This window comes from Halichoerus grypus, chromosome 4 (genome assembly GCF_964656455.1).
Source record: "Halichoerus grypus chromosome 4, mHalGry1.hap1.1, whole genome shotgun sequence".
NCBI classification, from domain to species: domain Eukaryota; kingdom Metazoa; phylum Chordata; class Mammalia; order Carnivora; family Phocidae; genus Halichoerus; species Halichoerus grypus.
In genome coordinates this window covers 129,649,649-129,668,906 of record NC_135715.1, presented here as the reverse complement: position 1 = coordinate 129,668,906, position 19,258 = coordinate 129,649,649, and the positions used below count along the sequence as shown (strand labels likewise).

At 36.8% G+C, this 19,258-nt stretch overlaps 1 protein-coding gene and 1 long non-coding RNA gene across 3 annotated transcripts in view; one reads left to right on the top strand and one right to left on the bottom strand.

The window, feature by feature from the left end:
- Nucleotides 1-19,258, bottom strand: part of LOC118534498 (uncharacterized) — a 265,028-nt gene that overhangs the window by 106,054 nt on the left and 139,716 nt on the right. The window lies entirely within an intron of this gene.
- SCN9A (sodium voltage-gated channel alpha subunit 9) overlaps nt 1-19,258 on the top strand; it is a 173,892-nt gene that overhangs the window by 60,263 nt on the left and 94,371 nt on the right. Inside the window, exons 2-7 of the mRNA XM_036090406.2 lie at nt 10,398-10,705; nt 14,036-14,154; nt 14,704-14,793; nt 15,319-15,447; nt 16,905-16,996; nt 17,985-18,194. Coding sequence (XP_035946299.1) covers nt 10,448-10,705; nt 14,036-14,154; nt 14,704-14,793; nt 15,319-15,447; nt 16,905-16,996; nt 17,985-18,194 — 898 coding nt within the window. The 5' untranslated portion in view covers nt 10,398-10,447. The remainder of the gene's footprint in view (nt 1-10,397; nt 10,706-14,035; nt 14,155-14,703; nt 14,794-15,318; nt 15,448-16,904; nt 16,997-17,984; nt 18,195-19,258) is intronic.

Sequence of the window (19,258 nt, the reverse complement as noted above, 5' to 3'; positions counted from 1 at the left end):
TTTTTCTATGTTTTAACTTTCTCAGATGACTGTGTAGGCTGTGGCTTCTGCTAATCTCCTCACTAGGATAGTCCTATCTGTTCTCTCTTCTTCAGATTTATGAAGACTCTTCAGTGTCTTCTCTGGTTTTCAATGACATAATGAAACTTTTCCCTACTGTCCGCCTTTATTTTCATTGCAATGGGAATTTGGAAGCCGGGGGTAATAAACACATGGGATAAGACCATTAGAAGTCATAAATTAGAAGTTGAAAGTGCCTTGACTGGAAAAATGTATGAGGAAAAAATAGGTGATAGATGATAGATAGATAGATAGATAGATAGATAGATAGATAGATAGATAGTACATGCATATAGGCATAGATAATAGATAAGAAGGGAGTTCAGAATAAATATTTTTATATCTATTTTAACTGTGAGAAATCCTAGATACAAGGATACTACCTTCATTTTTTGTTTTCAGTAGGTGTGTAAGTATCATCTAATATTGAGGTTAATGGTAGCTGGGCAAAATAGTCATGAGAACATAAAAATATCTTTATGTGCAATATTCAAAAGAAAATGCAGTCATAGTAATATTAATTAGTGGAAATATAATATCTTTCAAAATTTTAAATTAAACATAAAAATAAATATTGATTGATTTTATTAAATTTATTAAATTCAAGTCAAATAAATTTCAATGCATCTTTTCAAAGTAATTTTTTTGGATAAAAATGCATGAATTTTCCTTATAAAAATTTGAAAAATAAAGCTACAAAGAAAGTAATAAAAATAACCCATGATCCCTCAGCTGTGAATAACCTTCATTGAATATATTGTGCATTTAATTTCAGACTTTCTGTACATTTTAAAAATTGAGATGAATATACAGGAATGTGTGTGTATAACACACACATTAGTTATCCATTATAAGATTTTTATAATTCATTAAATAGTCTTTAAAAGCATTCTTTAAATGCCACTCCGTTTTTCATTATATGTTCATTTTTTATTTAATGAAACCCTATTAGGCTTTTAGGTTAATTATAATTTTTCAATATTATGGAAACATTGCAGTGAACATCTTCATAAATGTTTGAGGACATCTGAGATTATTGCTTTTGGATAAATCCTAGAAGGGAGGTTATTTGGCAATAAAAATGAATTAACATATTTAAGGTTTTTGATAGATATTGTAGAATTCTCCTCGAAAGTTTATACCATTATTTATTCCCATAATCCAGATAGGAGGCTGTGACTTCCCCTATACCCTCCAACCTAGAGGATGTTGATAGAATCTGATCTGAGTCTCTTAAGCTTACATTCCAAGACAGTGATTGTAAACAGATGCTTACCGTATTCCTTCACCAGCCTAACCTGGAAAGTACCTCCCAAGCATGGTACCAGGGACACCAGCCCTGCTGTTTGTATGTACTTTAGTGAATCAGAACCTGTATGTTGAGGGTGTGCATAAATAGAGAGTGAGGGGAAGACAAAGAAGGGAAAAGGGAATAGGGATAGTGGAACTGGGGATTGGACATCGGAGTTCATGACATCTACTTACCTGAATTTGTCAAATAATTCCTGAAAGAGATGACACCTCCTTTTGAATGTAGGGTGTACAAAAATACCAGTTCTTCTGCCATCTTTTCTCCAAAATACCAGGTATGTGTACACTGAAAGTCTTTTGTGGGAAGTAATCTTCCCTCCCCTGTATGGTTTCCAAAAGTGTTGAGGAATCTCCTAAACCCAAGGGGAAACTGCACTCACTGCCTTATTTCTCAGATTGAGGTGGTACAGTTTCTAAAAGGCTACTAAGGTCTTTTTAAAATACATAGATTTCTGGTAAGGAGTATTCTTATACTGTGCCCAAATAACTGAGGGTAAAAGTCATACACTTTGTTCTAAACATAATTGAAGTTTATTTTGTTTGATATGGAAATAGGAGAAACCTGGAAAAGAATAGTTTTAGCTTCTCCCCCCTCTTTTTCTGAATCTATGTAATCTCTGTTGTCACTACTATGATTTGCTTAATTTTTATATTTAGCATTGGAAAATAAAAGAGCAGACCATGGCTTCTCTTAGTTCACTCTCCCTCTGCGTTTGGTGATATTACTTATTATACAGCTTTTCAAGCCATTTGCAATGGGTCGACATAATAGATGTTGGGATGTCCTTACTCTGAGGCAATCTTAATGTAAAAAGAAAAAAAAAGACTTATTTTTATTTTTTAATGGAGAAGTTACAAAGTCACCCTGACTCATTGAAATAATGAGTTTGTTATTTTTAAAGCAAGAACTGTTAGGAGGAGGAGCAAGATGGCAGAGGAGTAGGAGACCTAAATTTCATCTGGTCCCAGGAATTCAGCTGGATAGGGATCAAACCATTCTGAACACCTACGAACTCAACAGGAGATCAAAGAAAAGAAGAGCAGCAACTCTCTGAACAGAAAAGCGACCACTTTCTGGAAGGTAGGACATACAGAGAAGTGAATCCGAGGCGATATTTGGGAAGAGAGACGGCAGGGGAGGGGGGCCTCCATCAGCCGCTCCCGGCAAGTGATAGAGCCACGGAACACAAAATCGGAACTTTTAGAAGTCTGCTCCGCTGAGGGACATCGCTCCAGTGACTAAGGGGGGGGATGGAACCCTCGCTGGAACAGTGTGCTCTCAGGACCCTCGGGGTCACAGAAAGACTGGGGGTCACTGAATGTGGCAGAGCTCCCAGGTATTGGAGCAGGGAAGCCAGCTGCAAAGACAGAGCCGAGGACTGGGCTCTCAGCTCGGGGTTGCCATAAACCGTGATCCGCAGCACAGTCGGGCCACTGCTCTTCCAGCAGGGACCCAACAAGCAGCAGATGGGGGGAGACTCCCCTCCCTCCCCTGGGAGGAGCAGCGCCGGAGCGCACCGCAGGGATCTGCTGGGTTTGGAGATCGCTTCTCTGCCTTTTGGTTAAGATCAAGTGTGGAGACTCCAAACCGGGTCATGTGCCAGAGATAGAAATGCTCAGTCACAGGCCAGGTGAGCACAGAGTGCAGCTGGAGACCGGGGAGACGGGAGTGATTGACTGCTTTTCTCTGGGGGCTCACTGAGGAGTGGGGCCCGGAGTTCTCGGCTCCTCTGAGGCAGAGATTGGGAGGCCGCCATTTTCACTCTCGTCCTCCAAAGCTGTACGGAAATCTTGCAGGGAACAAAAGCTCCTGAGAGCAAACCCAAGCAGATTACTTAGCCCGGCCCCCGGCAAGGGTGGGGCAATCCCGCCTCCCGAAAAGACATCTGAGAACCATGGCAACAGGCCCCTCCCCCAGAAGATCCACAAGAACAGCCAGCCAAGACCAAGTTTACCGATCAATGAGAATGGCAGAACTCCAGCGCTAGGGGAATACAGCACATAGAATTCATGGCTTTTTTCCTCCTGATTCTTTAGTCTTTCAAAGTTAATTTTTTTAATATTCTTTTTCTATTTTTTTTTTAATTTTTCTTTTTCCCTTTTCAACCAACATCTCATCAATCCCTTTTTTAAAAATCTTTTTTATTTTTCATTTTTAGAGTCATATTCTATCCCTTCACAGTAGTTAACTTTATTTTTGGTATATATGTAAGTTCATCTCTCTTTAAAATTTTGGGATACAGTTTCTTCTAACAGACCAAAATATACCCTAAATCTCTAGCATATGGCTTTGTTCTAGTCTCCTGCCTAATCACATTCTCTGCCCCTTTTTGTTTTTTTAATTCCTCTTCCTTCTTTTCTCAACCAAATTCTTATCTTATCAATTCCTTTTATAAAATCTTCTATAATTTTCATCTTTATAGTCATATTCCATCCCTTCATCGTATTTACCCTTATTTTTGTACACATGTAAGTTTTTCTTCTTTAAAATTTTGGGAGGCACTTTCTTCTAAGACCAAAATATGCCCAAAATCTAGTGTATGGCACTGATCTCTTCACCAGCCTGATCATATTTGATCATATTTTTTTTTAATCTTTTTCTTTTTTTTTTCTTTTTACTTTCTTTCCCTTTCTTTTGCCCTGGTTTCAGGTCTCTTCTGATTTGTTTAGTGTATATTTTTCTGGGGTCATTGTTACCCTGTTAGCATTTTGTTCTCTCATTCATCTATTCTCCTCTGGAAAAAATGACAAGATGGGAAAAATCACCTCAAAAAAAAGACAAGAGGAAGTACTGACTGCCAGGGACCCAATCAATATGGACATTAGTAAGATATCGGAACTAGAGTTAAGAATGATGATTATAAAGATACTAGCTGGGCTTGAAAAAAGCATGGAAGATACTAAAGAAACCCTTTCTGGAGAAATAAAAGAACTAAAATCTAACCAAGTCAAAATCAAAAAGGCTATTAGTGAGGTGCAATAAAAAATGGAGGCTCTAACTTCTATGATAAAAGACCAAATGATGGAAAATAAAGAAGCTGAGAAAAAGAGAGATAAACAACTACTGGCTCATGAGGGCAGAATTCAAGAGATAAGTGATACCATAAGACAAAACAATATTAGAATAATTGGGATCCCAGAAGAAGAAGAAAGAGAGAGAGGGGCAGAAGGTATATTGGAGCAAATTATAGCAGAGAACTTCCCTAATTCGGGGAAGGAAACAGGAGGCAAAATCCAGGAGGCACAGAGAACCCCCCTCAAAATCAATAAAAGTCAACACCCCAACATCTAATAGTAAAACTTAGGAGTCTCAGAGACAAAGAGAAAATCCTGAAAGCAGCTCGGGACAAGAGGTCTGTAACCTACAATATTAGAAACATTAGATTGGCAACAGACCTATCCACAGAGACCTGGCAAGCCAGAAAAGAGTGGCATGATATATTCAGAGCAGTAAATGAGAAAAATATGCAGCCAAGAATACTATATCCAGCTAGGCTGTCATTGAAAATAGAAGGAGAGCTAAAAAGCTTCCAGGACAAACAAAAACTAAAGAAATTTGCAAACACAAAACCAGCCCTACAAGAAATATTGAAAGGGGTCCTCTAAGCAAAAAGAGAGCCTAAAAGTAACATAGACCAGAAAGGAACAGAGACAATATACGGTAATAGTCACCTTACAGGCAATACAATGGCACTACATCCATATCTTTCAATAGTTACCCTGAATGTAAATGGGCTAAATGCCCCAATCAAAAGACACAGGGTATCAGATTGGATAAAAAACAAGACCCATCAATATGCTGTCTTTAAGAGATTCATTTTAGACCCGAAGACACCTCCAGATTGAAAGTGAGGGGGTGGAAAACCATTTACCATGCTAATGGACAACAAAAGAAAGCTGGGGTGGCAATCCTTATATCAGACAAATCAGATTTTAAACCAAAGACTATAATAAGAGATGAGGAAGGACACTATATCCTACTTAAAGGGTCTATCCAACAAGAAGATCTAACAATTGTAAATATCTATGCCCCTAACATGGGAGCAGCCAATTATATAAGCCAATTAATAACAAAATCAAAGAAACACATCGACAACAATATAATAATAGTGAGGGACTTTAACACTCCCCTCACTGAAATGGACAGATCATCTAAGCAAAAGATCACCAAGGAAATAAAGACTTTAAATGACACAGTGGACCAAATGGACTTCACAGATATAGTCAGAACATTCCATCCCAAAGCAACAGAATACACATTCTTCTCTAGTGCCCATGGAACATTCTCCAGAATAGATCACATCCTAGGTCACAAATCAGGTCCAACCAGTACCAAAAGATTGGGATCATTCCCTGCATATTTTCGGACCACAGTGCTTTGAAACTACAACTCAATCACAAGAGGAAAGTTGGAAAGAACTCATATACATGTAGGCTAAAGAGCATCCTACTAAAGAATGAATGGGTCAACCAGGAAATTAAAGAAGAATTAAAAAAATTCATGGAAACCAATGAAAATGAAAACACAACTGTTCAAAATCTTTGGGATGCAGCAAAGGCAGTCCTAAGAGGAAAGTATATAGCAATACAAGCCTTTCTCAAGAAAGAAGAAAGGTCTCAAATACACAACCTAACCCTACACCTAAAGGAGCTGGAAAAAGAACAGCAAATAAAGCTTAAACCCAGCAGGAGAAGAGAAATCATAAAGATCAGAGCAGAAATCAATGAAATAGAAACCAAAAGAACAGTAGAACAGATCAACAAAACCAGGAGCTGGTTCTTTGAAAGAATTAATAAGATTGATAAGCCCCTGGCCAGACTTATCAAAAAGAAAAGAGAAAGGACCCAAATGAATAAAATCATGAATGAAAGAGGAGAGATCACAACCAACACCAAAGAAATACAAACAATAAGAACATATTATGAGCAACTCTATGCCAGCAAATTAGATAATCTGGAAGTAATGGATGCATTCCTAGAGATGTATCAACTACCAAAACTGACCCAGGAAGAAATAGAAAACCTGAACAGACCTATAACCACCAAGGAAATTGAAGCAGTCATCAAAAATCTCCAACAAACAAGAGCCCAGGGCCAGATGGCTTCCCAGGGGAATTCTATCAAAAATTTAAAGAAGAATTAATACCTATTCTTCTAAAACTGTTCCAAAAAATAGAAATGGAAGGAAAACTTCCAAACTCATTTTATGAGGCCAGCATTACCTTGATCCCAAAATCAGGCAAAGACCCCTTCAAAAAGGAGAACTACAGACCAATATCCCTGATGAACATGGATGCAAAAATTCTCACCGAAATACTCGCCAATAGGATCCAACAGTACATTAAAAGGATTATTCACCACGACCAAGTGGGATTTATTCCTGGGCTGCAAGGTTGGTTCAACATCCGCAAATCAATCAATGTGATACAATACATTAATAAAAGAAAGAACAAGAACCATATGATCCTTTCAATAGATGCAGAAAAAGCATTTGACAAAGTACAGCATTCTTTCTTGAGCAAAACTCTTCAGAGTGTAGGGATAGAGGGTACATACCTCAATATCATAAAAGCCATCTATGAAAAACCCACAGCGGATATCATTCTCAATGGGGAAAAACTGAGAGCTTTCCCCTTAAGGTCAGGAATGCGGCAGGGATGTCCACTATCACCACTGCTATTCAACATATTACTAGAAGTCCTAGCCACAATAATCAGACAACAAAAAAGAAATAAAAGGCATCCGAATCAGCAAAGAAGAAGTCAAACTCTTCACTCTTTGCAGATGATATGATACTTTATGTGGAAAACCCAAAAGACTCCACCCCAAAACTGCTAGAACTCATACAGGAATTCAGTAAAGTGGCAGGATATAAAATCAATGCTCAGAAATCAGTGGCATTCCTATACACCAACAACAAGACAGAAGAAAGAGAAATTAAGGAGTTGATCCCATTTACAATTGCACCCAAAACCGTAAGATACCTAGGAATAAATCTGACCAAAGAGGCAAAGAATCTGTACTCAGAAAACTATAAAATACTCATGAAAGAAATTGAGGAAGACACAAAGAAATGGAAAAACATTCCATGCTCATGGATTGGAAGAACAAATATTGTGAAGATGTCAATGCTACCTAGAGCAATCTACACATTTAATGCAATCCCTATCAAAATACCATCCACTTTTTTCAAAGAAATGGAAAAATAATCCTAAAATTTGTATGGAACCAGAAAAGACCCCAAATACCCAGAGGAATGTTGAAAAAGAAAAGCAAAACTGGTGGCATCACAATTCCGGACTTCAAGCTCTATTACAAAACTGTAACCATCAAGACAGTATGGTACTGGCACAAAAACAGACACATAGATCAATGGAACAGAATAGAGAGCCCAGAAATGGACCCTCAACTCTATGGTCAGCTAATCTTCGACAAAGCAGGAAAGAATGTCCAATGGAAAAAAGTCCCTTCAACAAATGGTGTTGGGAAAATTGGACAGCCACATGCAGAAGAATGAAACTGGACCATTTCCTTACACCACACACAAAAATAGACTCAAAATGGTTGAAAGACCTCAGTGTGAGACAGGAGTCCATCAAAATCCTAGAGGAGAACACAAGCAGCAACCTCTTCGACCTCAGCTGCAGCAACTTCTTCATAGAAACATTGCCAAAGGCAAGGGAAGTAAGGGCAAAAATGAACTACTGGGACTTCATCAAGATAAAAACCTTTTGCACAGCAAAGGAAACAGTCAAGAAAACCAAAAGACAACCGACAGAATGGGAGAAGATACTTGCAAATGACATATCAGATAAAGGGCTAGTATCCAAAATCTATAAAGAACTTATCAAACTCAACACCCAAAGAACAAATAATCCAATCAAGAAATGGGCAGAAGCATGAACAGACATTTTTCCAAAGAAGACATCCAAATGGCCAACAGACACATGAAAAAGTGCTCAACATCGCTCGGCATCAGGGAAATCCAAATCAAAACTTCAGTGAGATACCACCTCACACCAGTCAGAATGGCTAAAATTAACAAGTCAGGAAACGACAGATATTGACAAGGATGCAGAGAAAGGGGAACCCTCCTACACTGCTGGTGGGAATGCAAGCTGGTGCAGCCACTCTGGAAAACAGTATGGAGGTTCCTTAAAAAGTTGAAAATAGAGCTACCCTATGACCCAGCAATTGCACTACTGGGTATTTACCCCAAAGACACAAATGTAGGGATCCAAAGGGGTACGTGCACCCCAATGTTTATAGCAGCAATGTCCACTATAGCCAAACTATGGAAAGAGCCAAGATGTCCATCAACAGATGAACTGATAAAGAAGAAGTGGTATATATATACAATGGGATATTATGCAGCCATCAAAAAAACCCGAAATCTTGCCATTTGTAATGACGTGGATGGAACTAGAGGGTATTATGCTAAGCGAAATAAGTCAATCAGAGAAAGACAAGTATCATATGATCTCACTGATATTCTTAATCTCAGGAAACAAAGTGAGGGTTGCTGGAGTGGTGGGGGGTGGGAGGGATGGGGTGGCTGTGTGATAGACATTGGGGAGGGTATGTGCTATGGTAAGCTCTGTGAATTGTGTAAGACTGATGAATCACAGACCTGTACCTCTGAAACAAATAATACATTATATGTTAAAAAAAAAAAGAAGAAGATGATGATGATAGTAGGAAGGAAAAAATGAAGGGGTGGAAATTGGAGGGGGAGATGAACCATGAGAGACTATGGACTCTGAGAAACAAACTGAGGGTTCTAGAGGGGAGGGGGGTGGGGGCATGGGTTAGCCTGGTGATGGGTATTAAAGAGGGCATGTATTGAATGGAGCACTTGGTGTTATACACAAACAATGAATCATGGAACACTACATCAAAAACTAATGATGTAATGTATGGTGATTAACATAATAAAATAAAATTTTTAAAAAATACAATAAAATAAAATAAGAACTATTATTTTTATGCTTTTTTATTTATAACATTCCAAGATAATAATATATGGAACTTGACTTTTTTATTTTGTTTTTTTTTTCTATAGGTTTTGTATAGATATGTAAGTTATTTAGGGAAGTAGAGTTTAAATGCATATCCTATTGGTTTTTTTTTTTTAATTTTTAAATTGAAACTATCATGGATATGTTCCAAATTTCTTTTCTTTGTTCTTCCTAAATTATTTTCCCAAATTGTTTTGAATTCAAAATGAGAATATATTTTTTTCTGATTTCTAAAGGGATATGTAATTGTAAGAAAATTTAAATATGCAAAATAGAATAAAACAATCTTTCCATCACCTCATTTCAAAGAAATGAGTTTCTCCAAGAGAGAGAAGCAGAAGTTTGTGAGCATATTTTGAAATTAAGACAGAAGAGGATCAGGTGATCAGAGAGGCAAGAGAACCTGGAGAGTGGTACTATCAGAAGCACTGTCGTAAAGAATTTTAAATGAGAACGGTTAACTGAATTGGACTAAAAGTGAATACAAATGAAAAGTAAAGGGAATAGATTTTTTTTTTCATTTAGTTGTCACTTTTTCACTTTAAAAGCTGGGAAGTGTTAAGTTCAAATTTTTAAATAAAGATGGTAGAGAGTGTGGGAAATAAATCTTGCGCATAGTAGTCAATAAATGCTAATTCAACATCATAATTCTGTGAACACATTGCTTCTTATAGTTGAAACCAAAAATATGTTTAAAGATTTATTCATTTATTTGAGAGAGAGAGCACGCATGCACAGGACCACATGACTGGGGGTGCGGCGCAGCGGCAGGGCGGTGGGGGGGGGGGCTGAAGGAAAGGGGGAGAGGGAGAGAATCTCAAGCAGACTCCCTTGCTGAATGAGGAGCCAGAGGCAAGTGCATCTCATGACCCTGAGATCATGACCTGAGCTGAGATCAAGAGTCCCAGCTGAGCCACCCAGGTGCCCCCAAATCTGTTTATTATTATTTTTAATGTGCCATTTCTGGCTAGCAAACATTTAACACTTTATTTCTTTTTTTCCACTTAGGCCTCTTATGTAAGGAGCTGAAGGGGAAATAAAATATACAGGATGAAAAGATGGCAACGTTGCCTCCCCCAGGACCTCAGAGTTTTGTCTATTTTACAAAACAGTCTCTTGCCCTCATTGAACAACGTATTGCTGAAGGAAAAACAAAGGAACCCAAAGAAGAAAAGAAAGATGATGATGAAGAAGGCCCGAGGCCAAGCAGCGACTTGGAAGCTGGCAAACAGCTGCCCTTCATCTATGGGGACATCCCCCCAGGCATGGTGTCAGAGCCCCTGGAGGACCTGGACCCCTACTATGCAGACAAAAAAGTGAGTTTATTGTGACTGCAGTAGTGCAGGCTCTGCTTGCTTCTTTTGTTCAGAGAGATATTTTATATTGAGATTAAGTGGAAGTTAGTGAAAAACCACATCATGACAAAAATGTTCAGTTAAATGCATATATAGGATATTCAGAATAGGTACTTTTAATTTTTCATCAAAACTGGTTCTGTCACTGGCATATTATTTTGATATCCTTACTCTTTCAAAATATTCAATATAATGTTCTGCCTTTTTGGACATGACATAGATTTATACCTGTAGGAATAAAATTACTGTCAATTTGAGAACTAAGACCTGGCCTATGTCCAGAATGCATTTGTATTTAGGTGACAGCTGAATCCATGGGAATATATAAGATCATTCAACTAGTAATGCATTCATGCTGAGAAATTTGAAATTTTTTCCACCAGAAAGATGGTCACTTGAGGCACCAAATAAATTGAAAACCTTTTTAACATAGGGTATAAATAGCACCTTGAAAGTAAAGAAAAAATTATTCTCGGGAGAAAAATACAGAGGGTTGCAATAATGTTGTAGCTAGTTGTAGATGTTAACAGATAAGACAAGCTATGGGTCAGTTTGTATTTGTGTTAGAAAAGTGGAGAGACTTGAGGGGCAAACAGTTGGACTTTGAGTCCTGATATGTTGAAGTAATGCAGTCATGAAGTAAATGCAGGCACATCAGAGGAAATCCATGTTAACTGGTGTCAATATTTTCCAGAGCAGAGGAATGGAAGTTGTCCTCTGAAAGTCAAATGCTGAGAGTAGCAGAGCTGAGAAGGTGTTTATTACATTAGGAAAATTGGAGAAGGTTGGAAACAACTGCTGTAAAGTTTATTCCCTTGAGAAAATGAGTACAGCATTTCTGACATGGTAGCAGACACAACCAGGTTGAAGTTGAAGTTGACTAAGAGGAGTCTGTAAAGGATTAGATCAGAAGTTCCATAACTTCTCCAACATTGCTTTGCCAATATAGTGCCTGTAGACTTAGAAAGGTCCAGAAAGGCAGAATAAAGTCCATTTAAAAACAGATTTTGGGCGCTTGGGTGGCTCATTCGGTTAAGCATCCGCTTTCGGCTCAGGTCATGATCCCAGTGTCCTGGGATCCACCCCCGCGTTGGGCTCCCTGCTCAGTGGGGAGTCTGCTTCTCCCTCTGCCTCTCCCTTTGCCCCTCCTCCCTGTTTGTGCTCTCTCTCTCTCAAATACATAAAATCTTAAAAAATAATAATAATAAAAACATTTTGATTTGTTTAAAACATAAATAAAAGGGAATATTTCTTTTTCTTTTTTTAAAAAAGATTTTATTTATTTATTTGACAGAGAGAGAGAGGGCACAAGAAGGGGGAGTGGGATAGGGAGAAGCAGGCTCCCCGCTGAGCAGAGAGTCCGATTTGGGACTTGATCCCGGGACCCTGAAATCATGACTAGCCGAAGGCAGACGCCCAACCAACTGAGCCACCCAGGCATCCCTAAAAGGGAATATTTCTTCATAAGACATCTAGCAAGTAAGATAAAATAGAACATATTTTAAATATCTTGAGAGATATAAAATATAAGTTATATTTTGACAGTAGAAACACATCTACCTCAGTGGTAGTTGCCATGAATAGCAATACCTAATATTTTGCTTCACATTAAAACCAGCATCTCAACAGGCTGGCAGCACAGCAATAAAAAATAGAATACCTGTGAAGGCCTTGAAATATTACACAGCATTCTAATTAATCAGTCAGTATTCTGACACAGAAAGGACGAATGCTAATATGTATTAAGGATCTCTGTGTCAGGCACTGGACTTTTTCTATAAATTAGCACACATTTATTATACTGTGAGAAAGGGAGTAATATCCTATTTTAAGATGAAAGAGGGCTTGGGGAAATTAAGAAATGTGCAAAATGTTATACCTTAGAAGTTGTAGATTTTTAAAATTCAAGTTGGTTCCCCTACTGGGATATTCTGGGCAACATCTCTTAGTATAATTTAGTTTCTGTAGTACAGCAACCACTATGCTAACAACTTCACAGAAGTGAAAGAAATAATGACGAGTAAATAATGAGACAGGCAAAATAAAAAGTACCTTCTCATTTTCCTTATTACATAGTTGCTCGCTACACAATTGCAGAAAATAATAGATGAATGAATTTTAAAAAGCACAGCGTGTTAAGATTTAAAAAGACGGTGGTTGTACTCAATGACTAGATATTAATTTTAAAACTAATTTTCAGTGTAAAAGTGAACTTTATGTTAAATTATGTTTAGGCATAACCAGTATAGTGAAAGTGACCAGGACTGTAAAAGAACATCTGAAAATAGTGGATTCTGATTTGTTTTCTTGAGAACACTGCCACATACAGTTAAAAAGCAACATACTCGAATTTAGGTCCCCAATTTGGTGAAAAATATTTATTCCCAGAAGCCCATTCATAAACTTATATAAAATTCATATTAAACAACAGCAAAAGACCAAGTCAATGTCTTCTCAATAGCACAGGTAATTTGCCTAGCAACTATAGAAAACTAAGACAAAGATTTGAACTTGGTCTTCCTAGATTGCGTGAATGTTTTCTTGCTGTTGCTGTTTATTTGTTTGGGTTTTTAAATTTTTAACTAAATACCAAAGCCATGGAGACTGTCCCTTATTGTGCAATGGTTACATAACACCTTTCAAGAATATTTGGTTCATTTGTATTATTTTTAAAAATTACTGTGGGTAGGAGCAAGCAAGTCCTTTACTTTGTATTCATTTATTTTAGCTGTTATTAGAATTATATCTAGAATAGGAAAATTGAACTGGGTAATAGGATTCTTCTAACTCTAATATTCCTTAAATTTATGAAAATGTGTTTTTGAAAGGACTCATATTTGGAACACTTGCTATTAATCATGATAATAGCCAACAAGTATTAAAATTCTCAAGGTGTTAGGGCAAAAGTCAGAGATAGCTAGTTTCTATTTAGTTTGCTTAAACTGCAGTGAAATGATAGAAGGAAATTGTATTCTAAACTAATTCCAGTGGCCACACTTACTGTTACTGATTTGGGTGTTAAAGGGATATGAAAAAGAGAAGATGCTGTATTTTGGGAACTCCAGGCAATCCATGCTCAAAAATGGCTCACTTCTTAATTTACTAAGAAGCAATTGGCCAGTGCGACCTAAACAGCTCATTAATGGCAGTGGTATCATGTTGCTTGAGTCTGATGTCAGTGTTTCTTTAATATGACCCTACCACATGCACATGCGGTAAACTGCTGGTATAAACATGCTAGGGTGAAATTTTGGATTCTCAATTTCATGCTGTTTTCTTTTTCTCCCACAGACTTTCATAGTATTGAACAAAGGGAAAGCAATCTTCCGTTTCAATGCCACCCCTGCTTTGTACATGCTGTCTCCTTTCAGTCCTCTAAGAAGAATATCTATTAAGATTTTAGTACACTCATATCCTTTTTAAAATGATTACTAGCATTGGTTCTTTAAAGTGTAGTTTTTGTGGGACACCTGGGTGGCTCAGTCAGTTAAGTGTCTGCCTTCAACTCAGGTCATGATCCCAGGACCTTAGGATCGAGCCCTGCATCGGGCTCCCTGCTCAGCAGGGAGTCTGCTTCTCCCTCTGCCCCTCCCCCTGCTCATGCTCTCTCTCTCTCTCAAATAAATAAATAAAATCTTAATAAATAAATAAAATATGGCTTTTGCTATTTATTCAAATATGGATTTTAGTCCTTTTGTACCTGAAAAGACTGGTTTTAGTTTACCAATTTCAATATAATTTGGTGTAAGACTCAGAAAATTGGGAGAACAGCAATTTTAGCATTTTAGGATAAATTACTTTATATATGACTCCCTTGTTCAAAGAGATTAAAAGAAGAGTTATAAACTCATAAAGAATTATTTTCTAGGAAAAAGTTGTTAGCATTTTAACAAGTGTCATTATCAAGTATTCAAAGCTCCCACTGTGTTCTCTTATCATATTCCTTGATTCTAAGCTACCTTATTCAGCATGCTTATCATGTGCACTATTCTGACGAACTGCATATTTATGACCATGAGTAACCCTCCAGATTGGACCAAGAATGTAGAGTAAGTGGGTATAAATACATTTTAATATCGTCTCTGTGTTATTTTATTCCTCTTCTTTCCTGCCACAAAGTTACTGCAGCTCTAAGAATTGTGTTTATCTTCCCATGTTATGTGGTTGCTTTTCTTTCAGTTATTTTTTCTTCCTCTGTGGTATTAACCTGCTACCGGTAGAATAGAATAATCAGATGCTACAGTCTTTTCTAGAAGAAAGAAAGTATCAGGTGTCCTGCCTTGTTCTTAGACATGTGTCTTTCTGATAGGAGTAATGTAGGACTTTTCCAGGCAGATCTAATACCTATGTTCTTAGTCATTTTGAATACCTCTACTTTCTGGAAGAATTTCTAATATGGACATTTTAAGATTTTCTGGAAATATCTTTACTGTAGTTTATTCTAATAGAATGGATCCATAAGCCAACAGCCACACTCCAATAGATGTCTTTCTTTGGTTGATCAGAAAAAATAAAGATTTACATGGTGCTGTATTCTCCTCATATTTAATATCCCATCGGATTATTGTGTCTAGGTATACTTTTACTGGAATATATACTTTTGAGTCACTTGTCAAAATCCTTGCAAGAGGCTTCTGTGTAGGAGAATTCACTTTCCTTCGTGACCCATGGAACTGGCTCGATTTTGTCGTCATTGTTTTTGCGTAAGTACATTCAGTTTTTTGAAATGGCAAACTCGTGAGAATGACAGACAGCACAGTATTCCAGTAAGAACAAGCCTTTGGGGTCTGACTTTTCCTGCATGTAAAGGTTGCATTTAAAGGATACTCTGTGAAAGCTAGTCATTGATAGGCAAATATTAATTTTTGAGGAAGAGCATTTCTCATTCAAAAGTGTATGACATCATTAAGATTGATCTTCTCCTCCATACTCAGCACTTGGATGGGTAGTCTATGCAGTGCAAGTAAGGTTCACACCTTTTTCCATGTCTTATTTAAAAACTAATAAAACCTGTAAGAATCACAGAAAAAGCTCGGGCCTTTAATTATAACCTATACTAATCAAGAGCTAATAAGTATATTAAAATATAGAAGTAAATCTTTTTATAAGATCTAACACTGCATACCAATCCTAACATCAGTGAATTGTATGTGTATTACATCTGCAGCGTATTACAGTTTATTTTTAAGGGAAAAACATTACATTAAAATATAATTTAAATTAATTCACACTGCTGTTCTTTTCCCAAATACATTTGCCAGAAATATTCCCTTGTTTTTTTGAAATCTCAAACCTAGATACAATATTTTCCCTCTATCATCTTGAATTTTAAAAGTAATGCATGTTCACTGGAGGAATTTAGACAATAGAGAAGAGTCTTAGGATTTCTAGTTTCCCATTCCCTCACCACCCTGCCCACCTCCTTGTCCATCAGACTCGCTTCTTTCATGGTCACGTGACTGCTGCAGCTGTACCTGCCACCTGCTGATAAGACAACATTGTGTCAAAGAAGGCTGCCTCTTCTCAGGGGTCTCATTATTTTAATTGAGATATAATTTATATACCATAAAATTAACCCTTTTAAAGTTAAAATTCAGTGGTTTTTTTTAGTATATGTTCAAAAAGCTGTGCAACCATCACTAATCTGTAATTCCAGAATATCTCCATCATCCCCAAAAGAAGTCACTTCTATTTCTTTCTCCCTTTAATCCTTGGAAACTATTCATCAATGTTTTGAATCTATGCATTTGCCTATTCTACACATTTCATATGAATGGAATCACAGTATGTGACCTTTTGTGTCTGGCTTCTTTTAATTAGCATAGAGTTTTCACGGTTTGCTGCTGACATTTTATAGGATATTAAGTATCTATATTACCATAATGTTGAGGTCTAATAATTGAAGCATTTGATTGTTTATTTAGGCATGTAAGTGTATGGAACCATTTTAATAATATATTTGCATTTTGCTCATGTAAAAGGGGTCAAATCAAATCTAATCAAATTAAATTAGTTGTGATAGGTGAAAAAAAAAAGAGGGCTTGCAGAACTGTCCATTTAAATAAGAATTTTCCAAATATAGGCAATACCTTGAGTAAAGGCACAGGTAAGTATCACAGACTCTATCTAAATTCTGAATAACTCTGGTTTAATTCTACAGGTATTTAACAGAATTTGTAAACCTAGGCAATGTTTCAGCTCTTCGAACTTTCAGAGTGTTGAGAGCTTTGAAAACTATTTCTGTAATTCCAGGTAAGGAGTGATTGGTGTGAAGCATTAGGCCACTCATAACTCCAACTATTTGGGAGTTGTTCTTCGTTTGTTTGTGTGTGTGTTGTCACTGTGTTGTGTGTGAACTCCCTATTACAGATATGTGACAGAGTTTGTGGACCTGGGCAATGTCTCAGCGCTGAGAACATTCAGAGTTCTCCGAGCACTGAAAACAATTTCAGTCATTCCAGGTGAGAGTGGGGTTAAACACCAGGGCTGACTTTGACCGTTTGGAGGAAAGACAAGAACGACTTTCTCTTATGCCATTTTAATTAAATTTGATTTTTTATGTTTTTCACAATCACTATTAAAAGTCAGCCTTTGAGTTTAATCAACTGCATGGGTCTTAGAGGATAAAGATGGCCATTTGGCTCACATCTCAACTTGAAATTTTCCCTCCTGTGTAACAGATCATTTTCCATTTTGTTTAGCCAGGAATGAAAATTTCAATTTGTTTTTATTGCTTTTCATACAGTTAGGAAAAGAGATAAAAAATATCAGCATGGGGGTATTGCATGTCGTACTGTGTTTTTTAGCTTTCCACAACAAACCATTTCTTAACTGAAAATTAGTTGTCACTCTGTGCTGCAATTCAGCCTCTTTGTTTTAATGTCTTTATAGAGAGATGGTTTGTTTGACAAGCATTTACTAAATTAGCACTTTTAAAAATTATTTTTACAAGCAAATATGGGTATGGTTTGAGCAACCAAATTATTCATTTTGACGATTTGGTTACTCTTTGGAAACACTTTACAATTTTTATCGTTTGCTGTACTATATAGAAACAAAAAATATATAAAAAACAGCAAATCGACCCTTTTGAGCTGGTAGGCTTTTTTCAAACTAGGTTATTTAAGGTCATTGATTTAATATAATGCATGCATTTCTAGGCAAGCTTGTGTTTTGTTTTTATTTCTCATTCAGAGGCTTTATTTCATTAGGAACACTTTTTTTTGCCCCCTGTGTTCAGGACTGAAGACCATTGTGGGAGCTCTGATCCAGTCTGTGAAGAAGCTCTCTGATGTCATGATCCTAACTGTATTCTGCCTGAGTGTGTTTGCTCTGATTGGGCTGCAGCTCTTTATGGGCAACCTGAAGCATAAATGTCTGCGGGATCCGCTGGAAAATAATGAAACATTACAAAGCATAATAGATACCCTTGAAGAAGAAGACTATAAAAGTAAGAATGTCCCTGAAGTTGTTAATAGGTTGAAATAAGATTGTTCTCTTTTAGCAATGAAATGTTGCTTTCCTTTTAATTATTTCAAAATTGCTCGAGTGTATAGAAAGCTGCCGCAGTGTGCATTTGGATCCTGTTATATATTTTCATAAATCTCCCTGGTTCTAAGCTTTCTAGCAGTTCTGGTATTAGACACATGATATAGTTCCAAAATACCCAATTTCTGTAAGATAAAAATGAATAAATTTGCTCTAGAGAAATACATTTGGCTATGACTTAATATTAACCATTACATTTCATCATAAGACATATTATGTGTTTTATATACTATAGTTTTATTGTATAATTCATACTTAGGTTTATAGGGTAATTTATTTATTATATGATAATATATTTTTACATTTGTATTATATCTGTAACATATATAGTTGTATAAATCCTAGTATAACAATCATATTAATTATCACATATTAAAATGTCTGCTTGATAGTATTTCTGAAGATTTGTATAAAGCAGAGTGGGTTTACTCAGCTTATCAGCACTATCCCTATAATCAATGATGAGTTTCACAGCTCTTTCTAAGGGCTTCCCTCAGTCTAGCCAGTGGCATTATATCAAAGTTTAATTCATCAGAACTAGTTCTGTAGGAAACATATGAGTCGATCTGTACACACAGTCTCGAAGTCTTCTTAATTCTTCACAAGCATATTTTAGAATATCTTACAGAAAGCCTGAACTGCATGTTTTCTGAACAGTTGTCCCCTAACACAGTTTCTCTTGCCAGAGCTGTTGATGAATTTGGGTGAAAATGAGATCAAACAAGATTGTGCTTTCTAACACCTGCAGTGTGTCTGTATGATGCTGCCCACATGAACCCATAAACCTTAATAGATACTTAGATCCAGAGTGGGGGTGGGGACATCAAGAAACCTTCCAAGTGTGTATGCCTTTGACAGAATAAGGTCATGGAGTAAAGGTCAGGATTCTCCTTGGATTATGAAGAATATACATCATTTTCTTACTTTACTAAATGTATACTCTCCCACTCACTGGGGAAGATAAAA